General features: G+C 43.8%; 1 protein-coding gene across 1 annotated transcript in view; it reads left to right on the top strand.

The window, feature by feature from the left end:
• The first annotated feature begins 1,252 nt into the window (after positions 1-1,252).
• QSER1 (glutamine and serine rich 1) overlaps positions 1,253-27,873 on the top strand; it is a 66,211-nt gene continuing 39,590 nt past the window's right edge. The window contains exon 1 of the mRNA XM_063438187.1: positions 1,253-1,545. Coding sequence (XP_063294257.1) covers positions 1,448-1,545 — 98 coding nt within the window. The 5' untranslated portion in view covers positions 1,253-1,447. The remainder of the gene's footprint in view (positions 1,546-27,873) is intronic.

Here is a 27,873-nt window from a genome sequence, read left to right as displayed (position 1 = left end):
AGCTCAGTACAAGCCCCACTCATGCTCAGTGCTCAGTATAAGCCCCACTCACATTCAGAGCTCAGTACAAGCCCCACTCACACTCAGAGCCCTGTACAAGCCCAACTCACACTCAGAGGGCTGTACAAGTCCCACTTATATTCAGAGCTCTGTACAAGTCCCACTCATATTCAGAGCTCTGTACAAGTCCCACTCATATTCAGAGCTCTGTACAAGTCCCATTCACACTCAGTGCTCAGTACAAGCCCCACTCACACTCAGAGCCCTGTAGAAGCCCAACTCACACTCAGAGGGCTGCACAAGTCCCACTCATATTCAGAGCTCTGTACAAGCCCCACTCACGCTCAGAGCTCAGTACGAGCCCCACTCACGCTCAGAGCTCAGCACAAGCCCCACTCACACTCAGTGCTCAGTACAAGCCCCACTCACACTCAGTACAAGCCCCACTCACAATCATTGCTCAGTACAAGCCCCACTCATGCTCAGAGCTCAGTAGAAACCCCACTCAGAGCTCAGTACAAGCCCCACTCAGAGCTCAGTACAAGCCCCACTCACACTCAGAGCTCAGTACAAGCCCCACTCAGAGCTCAGTACAAGCCCCACTCACACGCAGAGCTCAGTACAAGCCCCACTCACACTCAGTGCTCAGTACAAGCCCCACTCACACTCAGTGCTCAGTACAAGCCCCACTCACGCTCAGTACAAGCCCCACTCACACTCAGAGCTCAGTACAAGCCCCACTCACGCTCAGAGCTCAGTACAAGCCCCACTCACACTCAGAGCTCAGTACAAGCCCCACTCACACTCAGAGCTCAGTAGAAGCCCCACTCGCTCAGAGCTCAGTACAAGCCCCACTCATGCTCAGTGCTCAGTATAAGCCCCACTCACATTCAGAGCTCAGTACAAGCCCCACTCACACTCAGTGCTCAGTAGAAGCCCCACTCACTTTCAGAGCTCAGTACAAGCCCCACTCACACTCAGTGCTCAGTACAAGCCACACTCACGCTCAGAGCCCAGTAGAAGACCCACTCATGCTCAGAGCTCAGTAGAAGCACCACTCACACTCAGTACAAGCCCCACTCACGCTCAGAGCTCAGTAGAAGCCCCACTCACACTCAGAGCTCAGTACAAGCCCCACTCACACTCAGAGCATGTGAAGTACGAGGCATGACGTGACTCCAGATGTTCCCAGTCCTGGAGGGGCTGGCTGGGGCCTGTGCTAGGCCTGTGCTGCCAGAAGGGGGAGAGGGAGGAGGCGCCATGCCCGGTGCATCCTGGGAAATAAACCAACATGGGAGGCAGCTCCAGGCTCAGCATTGCACCGCAATCCCTCGGAGTTCGCGCCTGAGGTGACCGTCCGAGCCCGGCGTTACCGGCAGCCCTCCTCCCCCGGGGGACCATGTGAGAGGGGCTGGCCGCCGTATCAGCCAGGAATCCCCCCCGGACCATGGACAGGAACTACCCGACTCCCAGCTTCACCGACCCGCTGGCCCCCGCCTCCCCCGCCGCCTGGGCCTACGAGCGCAGCGCCGGCATCAAACCCAGGTACGGAGGGCGGCGGGCCGCGCAGGAAAGGCCGGGGATGTGCGGCCTGCTGGAGGGAGAGAGAGGGAGGGGATTAGGGAGGCCGGGATTCCCCCACCCTGCTCCAGGTTACTGCCTCGGCCCGGGGCCCCACCAGCCAGGGGGAGAGAGGGGGGAGCACACCTGGGACCCTTCCCCAAACCCCAACCAGGGGGGAGCACACCTGGGACCCTTCCCCAAACCCCAACCAGGGGGGAGCACACCTGGGACCCTTCCCCAAACCCCAACCAGGGGGGAGCACACCTGGGACCCTTCCCCAAACCCAAACCAGGGGGGAGCACACCTGGGACCCTTCCCCAAACCCCAACCAGGGGGGAGCACACCTGGGACCCTTCCCCAAACCCCAACCAGGGGGGGAGCACACCTGGGACCCTTCCCCAAACCCCAACCAGGGGGGGAGCACACCTGGGACCCTTCCCCAAACCCCAACCAGGGGGGGAGCACACCTGGGACCCTTCCCCAAACCCCAACCAGGGGGGGGAGCACACCTGGGACCCTTCCCCAAACCCCAACCAGGGGGGGAGCACACCTGGGACCCTTCCCCAAACCCCAACCAGGGGGGGAGCACACCTGGGACCCTTCCCCCAAACCCCAACCAGGGGGGAGCACACCTGGGACCCTTCCCCAAACCCCAACCAGGGGGGAGCACACCTGGGACCCTTCCCCAAACCCCAACCAGGGGGGGGGCACACCTGGAACCCTTTCCCCAAACCCCAACCAGCGGGGGGCACACCTGGGACCCTTTCCCCAAACCCCAACCAGCGGGGGGCACACCTGGGACCCTTTCCCCAAACCCCAACCAGCGGGGGGCACACCTGGGACCCTTTCCCCAAACCCCAACCAGCGGGGGGCACACCTGGGACCCTTTCCCCAAACCCCAACCAGCGGGGGGCACACCTGGGACCCTTTCCCCAAACCCCAACCAGCGGGGGGCACACCTGGGACCCTTTCCCCAAACCCCAACCAGCGGGGGGCACACCTGGGACCCTTTCCCCAAACCCCAACCAGCGGGGGGCACACCTGGGACCCTTTCCCCAAACCCCAACCAGCGGGGGGCACACCTGGGACCCTTTCCCCAAACCCCAACCAGCGGGGGGCACACCTGGGACCCTTTCCCCAAACCCCAACCAGCGGGGGGCACACCTGGGACCCTTTCCCCAAACCCCAACCAGCGGGGGGCACACCTGGGACCCTTTCCCCAAACCCCAACCAGCGGGGGGCACACCTGGGACCCTTTCCCCAAACCCCAACCAGCAGGGGGCACACCTGGGACCCTTTCCCCAAACCCCAACCAGCAGGGGGCACACCGGGGACCCTTTCCCCAAACCCCAACCAGCAGGGGGCACACCTGGGACCCTTTCCCCAAACCCCAGCCAGGGGGAGGGGGGGCGCACACCTGGGACCCGTCCCTAAACCCCAGCCAGGGGGAGGGGGGGGGGGCACACCTGGGACCCGTCCCCAAACCCCAGCCAGGGGGAGGGGGGGGGCACACCTGGGACCCGTCCCCAAACCCCAGCCAGGGGGAGGGGGGTGGGGCACACCTGGGACCCGTCCCCAAACCCCAGCCAGGGGGAGGGGGGGGGGGCACACCTGGGACCCGTCCCCAAACCCCAGCCAGGGGGAGGGGGGTGGGGCACACCTGGGACCCGTCCCCAAACCCCAGCCAGGGGGAGGGGGGTGGGGCACACCTGGGACCCGTCCCCAAACCCCAGCCAGGGGGAGGGGGGTGGGGCACACCTGGGACCCGTCCCCAAACCCCAGCCAGGGGGAGGGGGGTGGGGCACACCTGGGACCCGTCCCCAAACCCCAGCCAGGGGGAGGGGGGGGGGGGCACACCTGGGACCCGTCCCCAAACCCCAGCCAGGGGGAGGGGGGGGGGGGCACACCTGGGACCCGTCCCCAAACCCCAGCCAGGGGGAGGGGCACACCTGGGACCCGTCCCCAAACCCCAGCGAGGGGGGGGGGGGGCACACCTGGGACCCGTCCCCAAACCCCAGCCAGGGGGAGGGGAGGGGGGGGGGCACACCTGGGACCCGTCCCCAAACCCCAGCCAGGGGGGGGGGGGCACACCTGGGACCCGTCCCCAAACCCCAGCCAGGGGGAGGGGGGGGGCACACCTGGGACCCGTCCCCAAACCCCAGCCAGGGGGAGGGGGGGGGGCACACCTGGGACCCGTCCCCAAACCCCAGCCAGGGGGAGGGGGGGGGGCACACCTGGGACCCGTCCCCAAACCCCAGCCAGGGGGAGGGGGGGGGGCACACCTGGGACCCGTCCCCAGCCAGGGGGAGGGGGGGGGGCGGCACACCTGGGACCCAAACCCCAGCCACGGGGAGGGGGTGGCACACCTGGGACCCAAACCCCAGCCAGGGGGAGGGGGGGGCACACCTGGGACCCAAACCCCAGCCAGGGGGAGGGGGGGGGCACACCTGGGACCCAACCCCAGCCAGGGTGGAGGGGGAGCACACCTGGGACCCGACCCCAAACCCCAACCAGGACTCCAGCCTGGGGGAGCACACCTGGGACCCGTCCCCAAATCCCAGCCAAGTGGAGGGGGGGCACACCTGGGACCCATCCCCAAACCCCAGGCTTGCTGACCCCACGGTGACACGTCCTCAGAGACTGTCACCCTTTCATTATCCCCCTCCCCCTATTACACAGAGTATTCACACAGAGAGAACAGGGACAAATCCCAAATCTTTTTTTTAAACTTTGCTTTTATTCTTATTGTTCGGTCAGAATTTACTGTCAGCTGTGCAAAGTTTGTGGGCGAGTTTTAAAACAAAAGTTTCAAAATTGAGGCAAAACCAAAGTGCATATTTGGGCAAATTCTCCAATTTAAGCCCACATTTTATTTGATATTCAGTTCTCCACAAGTCGGTGTTTAGTAAATAAACTCCAATTCTATGCATTCCTACACTCACCAGACTTGGGGGTTAACTGGGAGGGTGGATTTTAGTGATGTATCCATTTGTTATTGTATATACTACTATATTCACAATATTTTATTTACTTAGCGGAAACATCCCTAGCCCTGTACAGTGAACAGACTAATTCAATGTCCTGCCTAAAGACAGTCATTGGGGGATTAGAAAGTTATATTTGTGTGCTTTGGTATCTGCATATAATACTGTTAGATTATAAAACATTTTTTACTGTAGAGCAGGCTTCCCCAAACTCTGGCATTCCATGTGTTGCTGAACTACAACTCCCATGATTCTATGAATGAAGTAGGCGGAGAATCATGGAAATTGTAGTTCAGCAACATCTGGAGGGCCGAAGTTTGGTGAAGCTTGCTGTAGAGCATGGTAACAATCAGTAGGGGTTGAAGAATAGGTCTAACTACAGGTAGTTCTGTATCTGCTGAAACATGGAAAGGATAGCAGCATGCTTGTTTTGCCTGAATGTCAAATTTAGTTTACTAGTCGAGAGCGACAATATTGTTAGAACTCCCACTGTGACTAATGTCTCTTATGTGACACATTCCGTGGTTGAATCCTTGGCTTCTTGTTTTGGTTCAGATTTAAATCCGTTGCCAGTTTTGATAAATGTTGCCTTAGCACTGGTTTCGTACCATCTGTACATTACAGAAGCGGGGTCTCTCTTTGCGTTGTTTCAATTCTTAGATCGATCTCACAAGATAAGCAAATTAATCTGATCACTGAGGGGAATCAGTTTGAGTAGACTGAAGGCAGTTTTTTTTTTGGGGGGGGGAGGGGTTATTTTTTATTTTTGCAATATTGGTCATTCATTTTATTTCATTTGTTCAGGACAGACTGTATTTCATTTTGTTTTTATATTGGCACAATTCCTGAGGAAACATTTTAATATTACACACATAATGTACTCTTCCTGGAGTCTTCATTTGTTTAAATCTCTTTTGTTCCTGATTTATTACGAAAGAAATCCATACACCAACAATTAAACCAGGTTTATTTGCTTTATTTTGGCTCATGGTGTACTTGCACTTGTTCAAGACTTGCACTTGTTCAAGAAGACCTCAGTAACACCAAAAACCGTGTTGGACTCATTCATCCAGAATGAACAGCAGCTCTATAGTTTGACCCATGACTAGTTCTAAATCAGGAGTTTTTGCTTACATGGACATTAGTCCGTGAACCCATACCATTAGCCCATCAGACTAGTCCCAACCAAAAGGAGTAGTCCCGAAACAAGTGACTGCTATGTCGCCTCTGCATGAACAACTAAAGCCATTTCAGATTCCCCTCCTTTTTCTGCAATGAGTCAGGGCCCAAAACCTTATAAATACACACAAATATCCCAACGTGTAAAGCACACACTGAGAATAGATTAAATCATAGCTGCCTACTGTATAGGTTGTTGTTGCAAACCACTTGGCCTCACTTGTGCCATTACAGTTCATCATAAGCTTAGAGAGGAACACTTAAGCACCATAACCGCTACAAGTAATTATGGTACTCCGAAGCAATGGGTGCAATCAGTCTAGTTTTTGTCTGTTTTCGAGAGTTTTAACAGTGATTTAGTGACCAAATCCTGCTAACCAAGGCATATATCATTGATTTAAAATGAAAAAGGTGAACTCTCTCATGATATCCCGGAGTGAGTGCCGGGAGTCCTCCTTTACTATCAGGTTAAAAAAAATATGTAAATTAAGGAATGTCCTCAAAGTGCCTGTGCATATACACTACAAATGCCTATAATGGCTATGGTACTTGCAGTGTCCCTTTTAAGAACGTGACTTCCATTATAGGAATAGTCTAGAACCAAATTGAATAGCAAATAAAGTGTTTGTGTGTTTGGGACACAATGCATACTTTTGGTGGCAGGACAGCAACCTGTGGAGACTTTACTGTTCTGCTGCTGGCATTGGGTCTAATAAATGTGAATGATGTGCATAAATTTGCATGCAGGTTGGTTCATACACCGTATATATGTGGAATTTTTTCTCTGTAAAGGGATGCGATGATCATTTTTATGACGTGATTTGAATTATAGAGAAACCGGTTTAGGGACTTTACAGTTCCTTCCTCGATTACTGAATTTGTTTATTATATGGCCATCCAGCATCATTCGTAATTTGAACTATCTTTATATCTTTATAAAAATTGTTTGTTTGTTTTTTGTTTGTAGAATGTGTGCTCTTATGTTTGCAATGTCAGTATTATTTTTTTATGTGTTAAAAATACTTTGGGAGCTAGGTGCTACACATTGGCCATGGAATGTATAAGAATCTAGAATCAATATTCTGTGTTGATTGCTAGTAAACCAAGTTGCTCTTCATAAATATAATTTCAAAAATGGACTGCACACGCTAAAGCAAAGGGATAATGGTGCCTCACAGCCTAGAGTGGCTAACTACCCCATGCATGTTGCACATTGAATCTAACCTTTGAGTGCCCGGACATATTTCAATTTTGTATACTACTTCTTTAAAGTACAGCGTTCTTCTTCTTCTTCTTCTTCTTAAAACCTCATGTGGTGGCATATTAATGCAGATAAAATTCTCTATGCATCCTCAAGCTAAATTATTTCCCTTATTTTTTTAAATCACAATCAACATTTAATAATAGTCAGTGTATCTGTTAACTCCCATAATTCTTAATAAGGCATTGCATGCTAGGCATTGTGGGAGAGTGCAGATGTACACAAGTTTACTTGTATCTAGAGCACTGACACCATTGATAGACTAAGGTAAAACTTCAGGTGAGAATACATTTCAATATATGCTTTACATTCTTCTACATAAAATTAAGTAAATTTTAATGTCTTCGTGCCTAAAGTGGAAGTCATCATTATACACATTTGTTGTTGCTTGGGTTCTGAAGGGAGCCTGCAATGCGTCGGCGACTTCTTGTTTTCTACAGTAGGGGGCTGCAATACACTCGTTGATTGAGTTTGTACAGCTACACTCTCAGCTGATGAGCATGATGACATTTGTTGTAAACAATGACATTTAACTTCTTCTGCTAGAGGAAACTAGATGTAGTGGAACCCAGGTAAATTGTTAAACCATGCTAACCTAGTTACCCATAACTGTAGTGGTTATGGTGTTTGGAGTGTACGTCTAGGACCTGCTGTAGGTAGTTTTCCCACTATATGTTTGTCAATCTTGATAGCTCAGTGGTTGATAAAATAATTACCAAATCTGTTGGCTAATCGTAATAGAATTGTAGAGAGATATAAACTGTTCCTAATTATCGTCTAATTTTTAGTACTAAGGTCTTGTGCTTGTAAAAATCCGTTCTTAATTATGCCATTCTTAATGGCATACAATTCAGTAACCAACCAAGAGGCGATCCCTTTAATTTAGTAGTCAGTACTGCTATAAATAGCAGACTTTTGGCAGCCCTGCCCCACAGTTCAAGAGTTCAGGCTTATCCCCCAAGAGTTAGGCAAACGGTATCCGGTATCCATTTCTTCCTGGTAGAGGAGGTAGGACTAATCCTAATAAATCGTGAAGGACAATAAGGAACCCTGAAGGTGTGGTCCTATGTGTTTTAGAAAGCCAAGAAATATGACATTCCGAATTTGAGAACAATGCTTGTTTGGTAAATGTATTACGCTACTCCTTTAACACTGAATAACTATAGCACACCACATATCCTTTAAAAATTCCAAGGGTTCTTTACTCTGAACATTTGAGGTGGACACAAAAAACAAAAAATAGTTATCTTTTTGTACTTGCAGAAGTCTTCTTATCATTGTTTAATTTTGTATATTTTAAGCTGTGTGTATGTATGTAGTCATGGCTTGGAAGTCCTAACTGAAAGTGTTACTGCTGATAACTTTTCTGATTTCTTGTAGAGATTGTAAATATAAAGATATATTTGCTTCTCAGTGCTAGGTATTGTTTCAGGTGATGCTATGGTATAAATATTTTAAGTGGAGAACCATTGCTTTTGCAGAATATTGGCAAGACTTTTATTTTTTTATTTTTACATATATTGTGTCCCCCCCCCCCCCCCCCCCATTTTCTTTGATCATTTGGATTCTATTGCTGATTGGATGAAGCCCCAAAATCAATCTTTTAAACATCTCTTCGACACTTGGAGTTAATACATTTCGAAGACAACACATTTCTTATTTATTTTTTGTCTCCATCATTGTAGCGGAAATTTTGGCCAATAATTCCAGTAATTTCTCTGGAATGTATGATATTTTTATTAAATACAGATGCAAAAAGGATTGGGTTTTCTGTGGTTGCGAGCACACTTCTGTTGGTAATCCTTCGTAGGTAATGTCCTCTTGTGTCTTAAAGGTTTTATTCATTTGATAAAATTTAAACCATAGAGTCAACCTGGGTTAGAAATTTGTTCAATAATGGTTTGCCTTTAATTGATGCAATTTTGTGTCTAAAATGATCTAGTACTTAATTTGATAAAAATGTTTATACTACATAAATGCTGTTAGTCCATTGTAATCTTTCATATGTTTGGAAAAATTCAGTCTCTCAACTTACAGGGGGAAAGAATTACTAGTTGAACCACATGCTTTACTTGTCAAAATCTAACAGAATTTTCCAACACCGATTTAATTTGTTTTTAATTTTTTTTTTTTTTTTACACTTAACTTAAGTATTGAAGCCCAGGACAATAGTGTCTTATTTTTTTTTTTTTTATTCCAGAAACTAAACAGACTGAAGGACATTTCAGATTTACAACGTTTTGTAACATTTAAATTCAATATTTAATGTGTATATTTCATTTTGCTGTTCTATTTTGTAACTGTTGATAAAGAATACCACTGCATGCTTCTTGGTAACTTATAGAAACACTCCAAACCCCATAAACACTTAATTTACCCTCTTTCTCGCTTTATAAAAGTGACAATTTAAAGAAAAATTGGCAGTACAGTTATTTTGCGGCAAATCCGCCCTGCCTCCCAGTCCTCTATGAGGAACAGGACAGTGGCACTGGGTTAGAGCTAAATAACCTCTTTACTATAGGGGTGTCGAGTAATCCTAATAGCCCATACAAGACTCCAGCTCTCTAGCATTTATTTAGAACTCTGAAGTCTTCTTTTAAAAGGGCACTCTAAGCCCAAAAAACAAATTATGAAGTGGTTTTGGGGCATGGATTCTGAGCCTTTTCGTCTGGTTCTGTAAAATGTAGCTTTTTTGAGAGATGGCAATGCTTAAATTTTTCCTGCCAGCCAGACTGACAACCAGCCACTAGAGGTACTTTTTCATTGAAGAACTTCTATTCTCACAGGTTGTTTAGTGTCATCACGCATAACTCTTTGATTACAAACGTGTAATGTTTCTCATGGAGAAGGTCTGGATTCAGTGCTTCCTGCCATTTGATTGATGAGCATAAGCCCTTTCTCTATGAGAAGCATTGGATTGCCTCGTCAACATTTTTTTATTTTTTTATTTCTGTATCGATCTCTCTCTATATAATGGGGCCCACAGTAATCTTAAACATTGGCTATCATCGCTAATTACCTGCATAGATTATTAAGTACATTATGCTGTTCTCTATAGCTACATGTTGTCGAATGGGGTTACAGTACAGTTAGATGAATGACAAGTTAGTTGCTTATAAAATGCTATGCGTGTGTATTAGACTGCAAAACCTCTGTATTGATACACTTTTTATACTTCAGTTATATTTATATTGCACTGCGTCCCTGTAAACCATTACCTTGAATAAAACTACAAATATATATATATATATATTTAATGTTGGTGTTTCTGTATCAGATTGGATTGTACACCCTCTGATTTTTTTTTTTTTGGATTCTCAACTTTCCTGTATTCAGATCAGCTGTTCTGTCACTGATAAAATGTTCATCTCATAGAATTTAAACTTTTTGAATATAGATACTGAAAAATAAGACTCCCAAATAAGTAAAGGTGCATAGACAATAAGAACAATATATACTTGAATCCAGGCCAGCAAGACACTATAATGTATAGTATGTGTAGTGTGCAAGATATAGATATATATGTCCATAACATTTCCAATGTAATATAATTGTTTATTATTATTTGTCCTTGGTATTATATAGCAATTTATTTTACTACACATGTTGATGCATGGTAATGTGATGTGCTGGTTGAACATAATGTAACATAACCGGGTGATTTATGCTCTTACTATTCAAGCGCTCACAAACATGGCTGGTACATCTGAGGATTCACGTTTCTCTGTATATTCAAAGAATATGGCCGGTTTAGCTTATGCTCTGCATGAGTATGATGCTTTTATTCTGCAGTGTCTGTACCAGCAATTATCAGAGCTGACAGCACAAGAGCACCAGATTTTTAAAGTGGTCATTAGAAGTAAAACAGGTTTCATAATAGCTGATAAACATCTTGACATACAGTACTTCTGCAGTGCTAGTGGAATCGTTTGAGAATGCAAATTATGCAGAGCCTGAAAATAGGTGCATCACTTGTAAGGTTTGAACAGTCCCCAATACAGTGAGTTTGTTTAAACCAGGGGTCCTCAAACTTTTTAAACAGGAGGCCAGTTCACGGTCCCTCAGACACTGTTGGGGGCCGGACTATAAAAAAAAAAATATGAACAAATTCCTATACACACTGCACACACATGCATAAGGACATAAATATACACACATACTGAAATACACACACACACACACACACACAGATTCATGCATACAGACAGACGCATACTGACATACATATACATACAGCTAGTTTTGCTTATCTTTTTTTTTTTTTTGCAGGAGGGTGGCTGTGATTGATGGGAGTCGGCGTGGCTCCCGCGGCCTGGCACTCTTCCTTTCCGCGCGGAGGGAGCTGGGAGGAAGTGACCGGCCGTCCCTTCCTCCCAGCATTACTTGTGGCTGCGATTTTTAAAATTTATTTTATATATATATATATATATATATATATATATATATATATATAATATCTCAAAAATGAACAGTATGACCAGCACTCACGGTTTTGTAGAGTAGATAAAAAGTATAAACTTTATTCAAACATAGTTAAAAAATGGCAGCTCGACGTTTCAGTCCTGTTCTAGGACTTTCATCAGGAACACTAGCCTTATGGACAAACAAACAAAATATATAGGGGATACAATCATGAAATAATTAGCTTACCCCAGGTGTACACACTCTCTCCGGTCCCGCCGGCGTTCCGTGAAGCCCCGTGCGCATGCGTGTACGTGCTCCGCCCACTGATAACGTAACCACGTGATACCGGTTGCCATGACGATAGGACGCAAGTAAAGTCCCCATGGCAACCAATACGAATACATAGTGCTGAAGGAAAATAGGAGTTGTGCTAAAGAGTGAAACGCTGGTCATTATTGAAACATATGACGAGATTTAACATACTTCTTAGTTCCAGAAACCTGAAGGATAAGCATATCAGTATAAATGAAATGCTACCAAAGTGCTATTAAGTGCCTGTGGCAGTAAAGTGCAAAAAGGGTGCAAAGTAATATTACTAGATATCCAAGTATATAATCTATGTTATCCTGTGCAATTAAAGGTGCAGAAGTAATGAGGTAGGTAATATAGTAATGCATAGAAGTTCCACATTGTGCAAAAAAAATATCCACTCAAAGTGTTTTCCTAAATACTTAGAAATATAATCCAGTGCAGAAAGTGCATATATAGTACGGTACTTAGTATACCAATTCATTTCAACTTCACATGGTGTAACCGGTGTAGAAATATCTACACAAAGTGCATAAGTAGATTTATATTAAAGTGCATTGTGGTCAAATAATAGCACCTGATTCCAAATAAATTACAACCATAGTATCACTATTGTCTAAAATATTCAATATAGATGGGGCAAAGGAACATATCGACTTATTTTTTTTTTTTTTTTTTTTTAAGGGGCCCGGTCGCGCTATTGCCCGAGTGCTTGGGCTGGGTTCAGGACCCTAGCGGGCCGTAGTTTGAGGACACCCTGGTTTAAACTAATACAGTGATGTTTTTATTTTATTTTTTTCCCTTTTTGTTCTAAAGAAATACTGAGTGCTGTAGGGATTGTGGTGCAAGGAGTACCCTGGTGCCCGCCCATTGTAAGGAGTCAAACCGTTTAGTAATGGTTTAACTTCTTACCTGAGGTCCACTGGGCGTGTTCCACATCTCCTCTCTGGCAGTAGGAGAAGTGGAGGTTCCATTAGCGCTCCTGTGCCGAACTCTGCACTACTTGTCTTAGTTCAATGGAGAGATCTTCCAGCAAAGAGTAGGTGTGAAGGGGTACTTGGAGCAACCCTGGTCAAACTGTTACTTCTGGCTCCATAACCTCTACAGTGTTTGATGGTAGTTATGGTACTCGGATTGTTCCTTTAAAACCTTTCATTATTGTTTTATCAAAAATCTATCTGAAGTGTGGTAAAATGAGCAGAGTGAGGGGGTAATGAGGTAGGACCTGTAGAGTCCTTATGAGTAGGAGGTCTGCTTCCCCGCCCTGTTGCAGTGACTGTGGTGTGTTTGTTCTGCTTCATGGCGTGCAGTATTTAAATAGGGGCCCGGTCCTGAGGTTCATCTAAGATAAACTGCACGGGGGTGAATTAAGAGGTACCTGTCTGTAATTACAATAATGATGTCTCTTACACATTGCATGATATAGCGGCTATGCTACCAAGATTCCTACTTCTCCCAAAGTTGTCTTTCCTGAGCAGACTTGTAGATATTCCCAGCTCAAATGTCTGTCGCAACAGATTGGGAGTGACGAGATAATTCATGATTGTAGGCATAGGTATTATTTTATAACTTGGCCGGTGAGGAAGTGTTTAGGCAGTAAATGTGCCAGACGGAGGGTGAGTTGGACGTTATTGGATTTTTCTTATTGGACTCTAAAAAATGACCCCTTTTTAAGAACTTCCCTTTCTGTTTGTAAACTCAAGTGAAGAATGTAGATATTGGTTTTGGTATTGCTACTTTTGAATAAAACCTCAGTAATCTGTTGATTGGATAGTCAGTCATGATTATCTGGCAAGAATGCAGATAACCAGTTTGTACGTATCTGTCATTTGATTTTTCTGCCAGGTTATCCAGACTTTTTTTTTTTTTTAAATAGCACATTTAAATGTGAATTGAATGTATCACTTATCTGACTTAAAACAGAGGTGTGTGTATATATCTCGAAACTAATACCGTGTGTTATTTTCTCTTGCTCTTAACCTTTACAAACATTTCTCAAATCTTGTTAAATTGGGAAAGCAACCGTTTATCTGTTTAATAGAATCGTCACATGTGAGTCTTTCCAGATCCTATTACATAGGTTGTGCATTGACCTTTTTTTTTTATTTCAGTAACATATTGAAATGATTATTTATTTCCTTTTTGGCAGTTTTGGAGCAGAATTTAGTTTTTTTTTGTTATACTTTTGCTTTCTTAATATATTGTAGTCCTGAATCGTTTTTCCCATTTTTTTGTCAGAATATAGTTGTCAAGTATTCCTCAGTGCCCTGTAATCAAAGCTTGCCAGCTATTGTAGGGGCTGATCCGTACATTGCTATTCATGCCAAGAACTGGAATTGCTGAACTGAATCTATCCGTGCAATTATTACAGACCGTAATAAGAATACAGTAATAAGAATCATAGCAATGCTGATTTTAAGCTTTTTTTTTTTCAGTATTGACTGAGGTTGTCCGTTTGAGCATTTATTTTTTTCCTAGTGTCCTTTAAATTTATCCTAATAAACGACATAGCCATACAAGTTAACAATGAATCCACAATGTATCAGTTATTTTCATTTATGTATGTTATATAATTTTCACACACGTGCCCTTGTTCACTTGGCACGCAGGTGTGACTAAGTCACTGGTGTTTGTGTGTATGTGTATATCTATATTTGTACATTTGTGGTTCTAATGTACCTCTTAAAGGACCACTATAATGCCAGGAAAACAAACTCCCTTTCCTGGCACTATATAATCCTTAGGTCCCCCCCTCCTACGGGCTGAAGGTGTTAAAACCCCTTCAGCCACTTACCTTAATCCAGCACCGGGCTTCCTCAGCGCTGGTGACCTCTCCTTCCCCTCCGACGTCAGCTCCTGAGTGGAGCCGAATGCGCATTCAAACCGCCCATAGGAAAGCATTACTCAATGCTTTCCTATGGACGTTCTGCGTGCTCAATGCGGTTTTCACATTGAGCGTCGCAGGAGCACCTCTAGCGGCTGTCAGGAAGCCAGCCACTAGCGGCCAGATTAACCCTGCAATGTAAACATAGCAGTTTCTCTGAAACTGCTCTGTTTACATCTGCGAGGTTAAAACCTGGGGGACCTTGCAGCCAGACCACTTCATTGAGCTGAAGTGGTCTGGGTGACTATATATACTGGTCCTTTAAGTTGTCAAGAATTTACCAGGCAATTTCACATTTGAATCCAGAATAGTCAGCAGTGTTTTCTAAAGCTATTTTGGTCTTAAAATTGCAATTCTTTATGGTACTTGCAACTGTTTCTGGTTTCGTATTGCAATTTTCCGTGGCGAATTAGTGTTATTCACTGATGTGGGAATTAAAAATATTTGCTAGAAATAACTGGACTAAACGATTAGCGGACTATTTCTTTTTCCAGTTTGCATGTTTTGGCCTAAAATTTAAAATTCTTTTTAAATTCCTGACTATTGACACAGTAGTAAATAAGGTACTATTGACACAGTAGTAAAGCAGGGTGGATTGACCTGTCTGTTTGACCTGGCTAGTCACTTTGTTTACCTTGCCCTTTGGAACTCTACATATACTAGAATATTTTCAGTTATTCTCGAAACTCCAAATGGTAGTAGATTGATTGTGATGGCCAAGATTGAGGTTAACAGGAATATTCTCCAACTCCTCCATAATGATATTGTAGACTATTCTGTGAAGCTGCAATGCTGTATAGGAGACAAGGACTTTTCAGTTTCTATAGTTAGAATTTGTATAGATGGATTTGACAGGCCTATGTCTAATTTTGGGGTATTATAGCAATTTAACTGTTAAAATAACCCCACAAAGGGCTTCCATTTGATAAAGCAGACACTACAGGGTATCTTATATGGCATATATTTTGTGCCTTAACTTGTAAAACAATATGCCCAATGTATGACCCTAGACACTATTTTTTGAAATAACAGTGCTGTAAAAGAGACGTGACAAGTTCAGGCTTTTAAGTCTGAATTTTCATGGAGGGTTTTGATGCGTCAGTGTCCAGTTTTGGAGCACTTTAGCAGGCTACAGCATAAAGGCATACCATTTCAAAAGGCATATTTTGAACCTGGGCGTGAAATCATTTTTCCACTAGCTTGTTGCAAGTGTAGTGGCAATAAGCATTTTTTCTGCAGTTTTGATACACAAAGTGAGTTTGCACACAGTATATTTTGCAAACCTCATGTGTGCTACGGTTGTATAATACTTCCTATGTTGCCCAGCTATGTTGTCTGAGTAAAACAATACCCCCGGATGTACCTTTGCCAGGTATATGTGGATGTTGAACGGACACATTTGAGACGCAGCCATTCCCTTATTTTCTAACTTTGACGTTTTATGCTGTTTCCATGTTCCAATTTGGAGTACCGTATATACTCGAGTATAAGCCGACCCGAATATAAGCCGAGGCCCCTAATTTTATCCCAAAAAACTGGGAAAACTTATTGACTCGAGTATAAGACTAGGGTGGGAAATGCAGCAGCTACTGGTAAATTTCTAAATAAAATTAGATCCTAAAAAAAATATATTAATTGAATATTTATTTACAGTGTGTGTATAATGAATGCAGTGTGTGTATAATGAATGCAGTGTGTGTATAATGAGTGCAGCGTGTGTGTAATGAGTGCAGCGTGTGTGTATGAGTGCAGCGTGTGTGTATGAGTGCAGCGTGTGTGTATGAGTGCAGCGTGTGTGTATGAGTGCAGCGTGTGTGTGTATGAGTGCAGCGTGTGTGTGTATGAGTGCAGCGTGTGTGTGTATGAGTGCAGCGTGTGTGTGTATGAGTGAAGCGTGTGTGTGTATGAGTGCAGCGTGTGTGTGTATGAGTGCAGCGTGTGTGTGCATGAATGCAGCGTGTGTGTGCATGAATGCAGTGTGTGAATGCAGTGTGTGCAGGGCCGGTGCAAGGATATTTGCCGCCGTAGGCAAAACATTTTTTGCCGCCCCCTCCCCCCCCCATATGTCCTGACTTCCCCTCCTCCTCCCTCAGTGGTCCTTACCTCCCCACCCCCGTGGTCCTGACTCACCCCTCCCCTAGTAGTCCTTACCCTCCCCTCCCCTAGTGGTCCTTACTTCCCCCTCCCCTCTCATAGTGGTCCTTATCCCCCTTCTCCCTCCCATAGTGTTCCTTATCCCCTCCCATAGTGGTCCATATACCCCCCCCCTCCCTCCCATAATGGTCCTTATACCCCCCCTCCCCCCCCCAGTGGTCCTGACTCACCCCTCCCCTAGTGGTCCTTACCCTCCCCTCCCCTAGTGGTCCTTACTTCCCCCTCCCCTCTCATAGTGGTCCTTATCCCCCTTCTCCCTCCCATAGTGTTCCTTATCCCCCCCATCCCTCCCATAGTGGTCCATATACCCCCCCCTCCCTCCCATAATGGTCCTTATACCCCCCCTCCCTCCCATAGTGGTCCTTATCCCACCCCCTCCCATAGTGGTCCTTATACCCCCCATCCCTCCCATAGTGGTCCTTATACCCCCCTCCCTCCAATAGTGGTCCTTATCCCCCCCTCCCTCCCATTGTGGTCCTTATCCCCCCCTCCCTCCCATAGTGGTCCTTATCCCCCCCTCCCTCCCATAGTGGTCCTTATCCCCCCCTCCCTCCCATAGTGGTCCTTATACCCCCCTCCCTCCCATAGTGGTCCTTATCCCCCCCTCCCTCCCATAGTGGTCCTTATCCCCCCCCTCCCTCCCATAGTGGTCCTTATAACCCCCCTCCCTCCCATAGTGGTCCTTATAACCCCCCTCCCTCCCATAGTGGTCCTTATAACCCCCCTCCCTCCCATAGTGGTCCTTATAACCCCCCTCCCTCCCATAGTGGTCCTTAACCCACCCCCCCCCCCCTCCCATAGTGGTCCTTATACCCCCTTTTTTTTTATTATTATTATTTTTTTTTTTATTATTTTATTTCTTATTTAATTTATATTTTTTTTTTCGTCCCCCCTCCCTGCTTGATATATGGCAGGGAGGGGGGCTCTCCTTCCCTGGTGGTCCAGTGGCAGTTCAGTGGGGGGGAGAGGGGGGCTGGCAGAGCTGTACTTACCTTTCCTGCAGCTCCTGTCAGTTCTCTCCTCCTCCGCGCCGTCCGTGCAGCTCCCTCTGTCAGCTCACACTGTAAGTCTCGCGAGAGCCGCGGCTCTCGCGAGACTTACACTGGGAGCTGACCGAGGTGCTGAACGGACGGCGCGGAGGAGGAGAGAGCTGACAGGAGCTGCAGGAAAGGTAAGTACAGCTCTGCCAGCCCCCCTCTCCCCCCCAGTCTGTATTATGGCAATGCAAATTGCCATAATACAGACTCTGACTCGAGTATAAGCCGAGTTGGGGTTTTTCAGCCCAAAAAATGGGCTGAAAAACTCGGCTTATACTCGAGTATATACGGTAGTTTAGCTGGTTGGTTATTCAAAGTACCCCACAAACGCATACCATTTTTGAAAGAATACACCCTGGGGTATTTCAAAATGCAATAATGTGGGATCATATTTCCGCTAGTTTGTTCCAGTTGTCGTAATGAGCATTTTTTTTTTTTACTTTTTTTTTTTTTTTTTCTGTAGGCAGTGATCAACTAGCAGGGAATGGGTTATTTTTTATAAGGACTGGGTAAAGCAGGGTGGATTTTTTAAAGATATAAAGATTCGATGATGCTTTAAAGGAAGTGTTTAGGAAGGCTGTATAAGTAACTTGCATTGAGTTATGGCTTGGGGTGTATGAACAAAGTGATTTAACTCCTAAATGGCAGAGAATTGAGCGGTGAAACTGCAGCAGCATTATATATACACCAAAACTACTTCATTAAGCGAAAGTTGTTGTAAGATTGAGTGAATATCCCTGTTTGTGTGGCTGCTGTTCAAGGTTTGGGCTGTATATTGGCTTACAGTTAGATAAGCTTTCATTTTGCCTCTCTGGGGATATTTCATACCTTACCCAATTTAGTGACTAAGTCTTACCATCCTCTCCTTTGCAGGATGTATAGTTGGGACAAATTATCAGTGCGAAATTTTAATTGCTTTGCAAAGATAACTTTTTTGCTTATTCACAACTCTTGTAATCTTTGTTCAGCATGTTGATTTGGTAGCCAATGTGTACATCAAATATATTTAGCTTTTAAAGAAAAAAAAAAAGTAATGTAATTTTGGATCAACAGCAAAAACAAATGTGAGAGACTGATGGTCTGTGCATCTTCTATGTTAATTATCCGTGTTACAATTGGTGGATTCTGAGTTAGTGCATGTTGGCTCTAATCTTCTACTGCCATTGTGTGTTTTTAATTTTGCCTGCAATACAGATGTAAACATAGGCCGGACTTTCGTTAAACCGACATTTAATAAGAGAATGCCAAGTTTTATTTCTAGATAGCCAAGTGCCATCTGCATGTGTAAAGTGCTTTGTCCTTATAAAAGGAACTTTTTCATTTGTTGCAGTTGAAACCTATATCAGTGGAACTGTCCATGTTTGTATCACCTGCTTACCTTTCCAGTCTATTGTGCATGTGCCACACTGTGATTGGTGTTCATGTTTGTAAAGGGTGAAATGCAAATGTTTCCTGTGTGTGTGTGTGTGTGTGTGTGTGTATTCCACCTACAGCAACAGTCCAGATATTTGGACCCTGCAAGAAAACTGACAAAGGCACCTTCCACATACTGAGGACCACTACCTGTGGCTGAAAAGCCCAAAGGAGAATGCAACTCTTTCCTGAGCATAAAACGAAATAAGTTACCCATCCTAAGCTGTTCTAGGACAGTCAGAGAATGGATGGTGGTGTGCCGTTTTTATAGGGGGAATATAGCAGCAGCAGCAATGGTGGCATTAACTTCTTATCTGATGGTAGGCTACCTGCCTAGCTGTGGTGCATGTTCACATTGGTCAGTACTGCTGCTTCACGTTTGGAAAATGTCTATGTATAGTCTGCAAACATTACTCGTGTTTCATCCCCCCCCCCTCCCTCGTCCTTATCTGATGTTTATTGATTTTGTTGCAGTGGCTATAATTTAGACAAATGCTAAGAAGTTATAGTTCACTCAACTATACACCTTCACTTTGTGATCTACAACCACTCCGAGCTCACTGACCATGCCATCTACAGGAGGCCAACACTGTAAATGTTAGACACTAATTGACTAACCTGCATTAGTGAAGGTAACCTAAAAACCTGAACGAATGCAATGGCGAAATGTAGAAACCATTTTTAAAATTTGTTTTTATATATATATAGATAGATAGATAGATAGATATGTCATGAAAAACTTGCAGAATTTGTGTTTTCATTTAAATAGAAGAGAGACCGAGAAGGACTACCTTGTTTCATCAATGAGTTAAATTATATCAAAAGGTAGAAATAGGCAGAGCCGGTAAAGCTGCATTTTGCTCTTTTCCATCAGTGGCCACAGACAGTGACACAATGAAAGGGCGTTTTCTCACAGAGAGCTCAGTGGATGTCTGTGACACCTTTATTACTCATTTATGTGTTGCTCCTCGCACATGGATCCACTACGAGTTGTAGAAGAACATTGCAATGAAGAGGGAGAACTTTAGATAAACTCACAGGGAAAACTATAACGTTGGTTTTTTTTTTCCCTCACTATTATCTTGGGTGGGATAAAAGACGATTCTGACTGAAGATCACTCTAAGTGGTTGTGCACACTGGGTAAAGGACTGTCATAGAATATCTCCACTATTTCTATAGAGAACATTAAAGAAACAGTCTTACTGAAAGTAAGTAATGTGAATTTTTCTCATTTAGGGTGAACAACATAGTAGCAGTTTTTCATTAAGACACTTGCCCTGTGTCACCACCTTGCAAGAAGGCATGTCCCATTGTAGTAATGAGGTCTTCTAAAAAAATGGTTAAAGGGACACTATAGTCACCCAGACCACTTCAGCTCAATAAAGTGGTCTGGGTGCAATGTCCCTCAGGTTTTAACCCTTCAGATGTAAACAAAGCAGTTTCAGCTATGTTTACGTTTGGGGTTAATCCAGCCTCTTGTGGCTGTCTTCCGGACAGCCACTAGAGGTGCATCCGCGACGCTGGAAATGCGAAATTAGCATCCATTGCGCAGAGCGTCCATAGGAAAGCATTGAGAAATGCTTTCCTATGGACACTTTGACTGCGCGCGCGGCACTTGCCACGCATGCGCATTCGGCTCCACTGACGTCGGATGGGGAGGAGAGGTCACCAGTGCCGAGGGAGCCTGGCGCTGGATTAAAGTAAGTAGCTGAAGGGGTTTAAACCCCTTCAGTGCCACGGGAGGGGGACCCTGAGGGTGGGGGCACTGTAGTGTCAGGAAAACCGCTTTGTTTTCCTGACACTATAGTGAACCTTTAAATGAAAGACCACAAAAAAAATGAACCACCACACTAGTAACAGTGCTGCTTTAATGGACCTTTATGGACACCATAACAAATTCATCTCAATTAAGTTATTCTGGTGCAGGGAAGTCTCTGGATACAATCTTACCTTAATGGTTTAACACCAAACTCTGTAAGTTGGCACTGTTTGGTCTGCCTCTCAAATTCCTATAATAATAATACCAAAGTATTTAACCAGGAAAGGTACATTCAGATTACTCTGGTTTTCAAGTACGTCCTGGGGATGTTACCTTAGCCCAACATCCAGGGGTTGTCACTAGTACACAATGTAATAATGGTCCGAAGCTTCTGGATTCCAACTGCCAGTCAATCGCCTGCTCCCCAGAAAAGTCAGTGAAAAAGTGGAGGGGCAGAGTGAGCGGGCACTGACCTGCAGAATTTTGGGTTAATCCATCCGCTAACAGTTACGCTAGGACGGCGGATGGGACCTCCTTGCAGAATAACTTCATGCAATGACGTTGTTATGCTGCCTGGAGTGTCCATTTTAAGATGGCAAAATACTATGGCAGCTGTAGTACTACAACAGCTGGGGGGGTCTGTCCTTTGATTATAGTCCTCTTATTACAGCTGGCAACCTGTTACTTATCTGCTGTCAATAAACTTGTACCGTTACAATTATATAGCGCCAATAAATTCTGCAGCGCTGTACAATAGGTAAACGAGATTAACTCTAAATGCTAACAAAAGATGATTGACATATTGGGATAGTAGTTTAAGGGAGCCGTACGCAAACAAGCTGCAATCTATTGCCCCAATCCTGTTAGAGCATAAAAATAATTGGAATTACTTAACAGTGGGAGATCTGAAGGTTATCCGTCCTGTATTACACAGGCGATTCTTGTTTTGGTTTTTATATTTTATTATTATTCCTTCACTTTGTGTCTATTCTTCGTAAGACAGCCAAGGGAATGTAATTTTTTTTTTTTTTTTTTTTTCTGGGGGAGGGCTCATTTGACCTTGATGTTAATAACATTTTCTGAAGAATGTTCTTATTGCAATAAAAAGGTATCAAAGGCTTCGGATTACATTTGCATAAGAATGTTCGCAAATGGGTTTTGCTTTCTGAAATTGTGGCTCTTATTATGAGCTGAGCGATTTCAACAGAAGAATAAAATTAGACCTTTAATAGTTTGGTTGCTGTTTTCCCTGGATTATAATCTTCTTAACCCTGTCAGAGCAACATGGGATATTTGTGAATTAATTAAACTAATGAAACATTCTCCAAGGAAGTCGCCTTTCCTTTCATTTCTGCTATTCTGTCCTTTAAATTTGAAATTTAGAGTTCTCAGTTTAGCAAATAACTGTTAATTTTTTCCACTAGTAAAAGGGGTGGTGGACTGTTCTTTTCGGCCCTATAGGCTCCCTTTAAATTGGACAAATGTCATCAGAGCTTCTGACTCCCTCAAAGGCTGAATGGCTTCACTAAGGAGACTGTCTAGGCACTGGAAATTAAGGTACATTTTAGGACAGTTTGTTTAGTTAAAGGGACATTATAGTTACCAGGCCACTGCACTGGGCACAGCGTACTTGTCCTTTGAACCCTGCAGTGTAAAACATTGCAGATTTTGAGGAATTACAATGTTTGCATTGCAGGGTTAAGTCCACTTCTAGTGGCTGTTACCCAGTCACGTGATGTGGAATTTCCTTAGAAAAGCATTGATTCAGTCCTTTTATATGAGGAAGTTTGAATTCCTGCGCGTTAGGTTCCCAAAGTTCAGTGTCTCCATGCAGAGTGTGGAGACACTGAATGGCAGTGCTGCTCACTGTGCAGCACTGTCCCAGGACACCCCTCTGGCAGCCATCTGAGGAGTGGCCAGTGGAGGTATCCCTAGACTGTAATGTAAACACTGCATTTTCTCTGAAAAGACAGTGTTTACAGCAAAAAGCTTGAAGGGAATGATTCTACTCACCAGAACAAATACAATCAGCTGTAGTTGCTCTGGTGACTATAGTGTCCCTTTAAAGACCAGAACACTAATGTTAAAATATAAATATATCTATTTACAATCAGGCAGCTGTCACCACTTTACGCCTTTTGTGCCTTCTTCAGCACCTAGTCAATTGCTCATAACATCCAACGATAGTAAAATACTTTATTTCATAGTAATTATCACTGACATGATAAAGAGCTATTTGCATATTCCTTACACTGAAGGGGGTGAATGCAGTTATCAGAATGTATTAAATTGCTTTACACCCCCTCTAAAGTGAGTACGTTGTCACTTTCTTTGCATTGTTATGTGACCCTGTAAAATCAGCCTTAATCAGGTCTGTAATACTCTAATTTTTAAATTCCAGACCAGGGACAGACTGATTTTTGGTATTATCCTGTCTCCTCTTCCCTCACTGTGGATTTTCTATTATTAAGGCATGTAGATAGTGAGACATTTTGCAAAGTATGTTTAGCTAGTTCCTGATTTTAAGTTGCAGATGAGTATAGCAAGGATATTTGCAAAATACATTTTCTTGGATGAGTTTATTTTTGTACTTTTCCTAAATCTATTTAAAAAAAAAAAAAAAAATTGTATTTTTTTTTTTTACACTCTCTCCTATTGCCCCCGTGCTGTGACCTTTGTGTTTGGCTTGTGTGTTTGGCTTGTGTGTTTGTCACTACTCTGATTGGTAGTGATTTCATGGCCACCCCGGTACATTAATTGACTTTGCACCTAGGTTAAGTTAGACTGACAGCTGTATTTTCCGTTTCTGTAAGTTTAAACATGCCTTAGTTCTGCTTAGCAGAAGCTGCCGGCTGTTACACCACAGGTGGTTCTGACCAAAAGCATGTTGTGGGCTAACACTGTGACTGATCTGCTTATAGGATACCACAGTAACCGATTTCACCCCTTCTCCAGAAAGTGAATTAAGTTGATTTAAATACCCTGTGCAGGAAGTGACTTTTAACCCCTCAAACATGTGTGCAGACGTTAATGCTCTCAGTGGATTATTCAGTCGAGTTGTGTACACTGGGTCCTTCAGTCTTTTTCTCAGATAAAAAGAAAACCGTTCTATTTCATTGTTTTCTTAATTGTGAATACAAGCTTATAGTTCCATCTTTAATTGATATGGATTATATCCCATGCAAATAAGTGGACATCTCCATAAATCTAGCATTCACCTTTACTTATTCTCCTTGTCCTGGTTATGGTCTCCTGTCCCTACCTCCAGGCGTTCAGTTGGTTTTATTAAAAATAAAATTAAAATAAATGTCAAAACAACTGCTTGTGTCTTCTGTGCCTGACATCAGATATACGGTGTTAAAAACGGAATGTCTGCCATCCTGGAGTGTCCTTTTATAAGAGTGCTTGGGGAATGAAAGTACGTTCCTCTGACGAGTAGTTCTGGTTTGGGACTAGTTCGTTACATTTGTTCATCGTTCTTCTGTCAAGCAGCCGAACATTCTTTCCATATAAATTCTATGTAAAAAGCCTCTGTTGCTTTGAGCAAGTAATATGCAAGGATTGTTCATTTTATATGATGAGTGGCATTTCTTGGTGCACAAATATTATTCTGGGCACTCTGGAGAGGCCTACCATGATGACTTTCCAGATGAGCGGCCGCGAGAGCATTATGCGAGATATAATCCACAGCATTTGTAATGGGAACAGTTTGCTGATTCCTGCTTTAAATTGAATCCAGAACAAAATACTTGTTTCTTCTTTAACCCCTTAAGGACCAAACTTCTGGAATAAAAGGGAATCATGACGTGTCACACACGTCATGTGTCCTTAAGGGGTTAATGGCTTTTAACACAAGATGATGCTCACATGGAGAAACGTAACACTTTTTTTTTTTTTTTTCTTTTCTTTTAAACACTCTACAGCTGGCTAGATTTATAGCATTTCCTCATCTGGAAATTGTCTTGAGCTATAAGGAATGTGTACAATATTATTGAAGCAGGTGATATTTGGGGGTGGGGGCGAATTGAATATTAGTCTGTTAATCAGGTAAATAGAATCATATTTTTTCTTAAAATATTTGTCTATATGCAATCCTATATCTGAAGCCACTTTAAAGGGACATGCAACGCTTGACAACTTTTTTTTTATTTATTTTATCCAGCAAGTAAACCCTTTTAAATAAATATACAAAAAAAAAAGCACACAAACTTTGAGAAGTAAGAAGTTATAAACGGTAAACCTTTTTTTAGATTTCCTGGTTAGGCACACTTCTCAGCTATGGGAGTTTTTTTTTTTTTTTTTTTTCTTCCCCCAGTCTCACCCCACCTCCCCTTTTCCTTAACCCCTTAAGGACACATGATGGAAATATTCCATCATGATTCCCTTTTATTCAATTTATTTAAGTTGTGTCCTTAAGGGGTTAACCAGTTAAGTTTCAGAACAGTCCACTAATGACCGAAACAGGACCTCATTGTGGACAGGAGACAGGAATCTGACCCTGGAGCCTGCTCTGCATGAATTATACCAATCACACTCCCTCTCTTCTCTCCCTTTCAGAATGTTGCAAGGTGAAGAGATCTTCCAACTGCACATGTGTAAATTTGCCAGGCATGCCCAATGCACTTTCCCAGCATTCCAAGGGATCGAACACTGGGTTTGGAAAGCATTAGATTGTAGAAGCAGCAAACATTGGGGAAAATATCATATTCACCTGCTCTTTTCAGCCTGCAGAGTGACCAAACTGTCCCAATTAAAGCTAAAGCTTTCCAATCAGACAGTTGGCTCCAAGTGACTCTATCGTTGGTTGTTTCATTGTGCGTTCTAGCCCTTCATGTAATACAGTGAGAATCTATGATAAAGTACAAATGAGAATCCAGTGAACTGCTTTATCATCTTCATGTGACTTTGAAGTGCATTCTTTCACCATGAGATGAGTACATAGAGGACAATAAATCAAATGATGCACTGGGCTGAATACGGTATACTTAAACCCCACTATCCCCACAGGCATTGACAGGTCTATGGTACACTTGTCATAGTTGAATTTCCACTCGCCAATGGCTAGCCAACAAATAAAAATTATGAGCCCTGTGCTTAGTGTCTCCCTACCTCAGTATGATGGGGGTTAGAGGGTATGATATTCTATATTTCATGTAGAATTAGTATTTCTCACTTCAGGGACAGTGTAACCATCATCCATAGATACCAACAATTCCTACTAACTCTCTCAAAGTGCCCACATATGCCATCCATGCACATATCCGGCTGATCATCTGGGAATGGCTCAAAGTGGAAACTTGCATGTATCCTAAAAGATTTAACATCTGGGCAGCATTGTAAAAATGTGACCCAGGAAGCATCTCCAGTGACTGTCAGAGGAGTGGCCACTAGAGGTGTTCCTAGGCTGTAATATTAACACTGTGGGCAGGGTGGAAGGGCCAAATCCACCCTGGCCAATCAGCATCTCCTCATAGAGATCCATTGAATCAATGCATCTCTATGAGGAAAGTTCAGTGTCTGCATCTAAAGGAGTGGCCACTGGAGGTGTCCATAGGCTGCAATGTAAAGCGTGCATTTTCTCTGAAAAGACCGTGTTTACAGCATGCAGGGTCTGACTATACTAACCAGAACAAATACAATTAGCTGTAGTTGTTCTGGTGATTATAGTGTCCCATTAAAGGACCACTATAGTGCCAGGAAAACAAACTTGTTTAGGTCCCCCCTCCCGCCAGGCTGAAGGGGATCGAAGGGGTTAAACACTTACCTTTCTCCAGCACCGGGCTCCCTCTGCACTGGGAACTCTCCCCACGTCGGCTTTGAATGCGTATGTGCAGCAAGTGCCGCGCGCGCATTCAAACAGTCCATAGGAATACATTACTCAATGTTTTCCTATGGACATCAACGTCTTCTCACTGGTTTTTTTTTTCTTTCTTTTTTTTCACAGTGAGAAGCGGGAAGCGGCTGTCAGTGAGAGAGCCACTAGAGGCTGGATTAACCGATTTGTAAACATAGCAGTTTCTCTGAAACTGCTATGTTTACAGCTGCAGGGTTAAAACTAGATGGACCTAGCACCCAGTCCACTTAATTGAGCTGAAGTGGTCTGGATGACTATAGTGGTCCTTTAAGTGCTAGATTTCAAGATTGTATGAGCCTGGTACAAATGTAGTTCACTCCAAAGCATGCAGAGGGGCAATCAATAAAATAAGTCAAACCCGATTAGCTAGCCATCCTTGGAATCTTTGTTCACATAGCTTAAAGTTCTTTATTCCCTCCATTGAGGGACTGTTGTGGTTATCATGTGTGCAATAACCCTTTAACCCCTTAAGGACCAAACTTCTGGAATAAAAGGGAATCATGACATGTCACACATGTCGTGTCCTTAAGGGGTTAAGGTACATGGTGCAATGCCAAAGTGTGGCACATCTGTTGCCCATCTAATCATCATTATCATCATCATCATCATTTAATGTGAAAAAAAAAAATGTTCCCCTCTGTTTAATTCTAAAAGCCTCTAGTGACATAAGCATTATGACCTGTCAGTCACTCACACATGTTTTTTAAATAAAAATATTTTTTTTATAATTATTGTAATGGACATGAAGGTACATGTAAAATGATCTTTTAAATTAAGACATACACTTGGACAGTCCTAAAATCCAAAAAATTGGATCCCTGCAAGAGTCTCCTGTATGTGATTAAAGTTCAAATTACAGAGCAAGAGATAAACATTTTTAAGGTAAATTACATCTGATTGAAAGTGAAACCATTTTGGTTTTCATGCAGGCTGTGTCAGTCACAGCCACGGAAGGTGTGGCAAGTGCTGCATAAACAGAGAAAGTGATTTAACTCCTAAATGGCAGTGAATCCTGAGAGGCATGGTCTATACACTAAAACTGTTTCATTAAGCTGAAGTTGTTTAGGTGAC

This window comes from Pelobates fuscus, chromosome 12 (genome assembly GCF_036172605.1).
Source record: "Pelobates fuscus isolate aPelFus1 chromosome 12, aPelFus1.pri, whole genome shotgun sequence".
In the NCBI taxonomy this organism is placed as follows: domain Eukaryota; kingdom Metazoa; phylum Chordata; class Amphibia; order Anura; family Pelobatidae; genus Pelobates; species Pelobates fuscus.
Note: the sequence above shows the minus strand (reverse complement) of the source record. Positions and strands in the feature narration are given on the sequence as shown.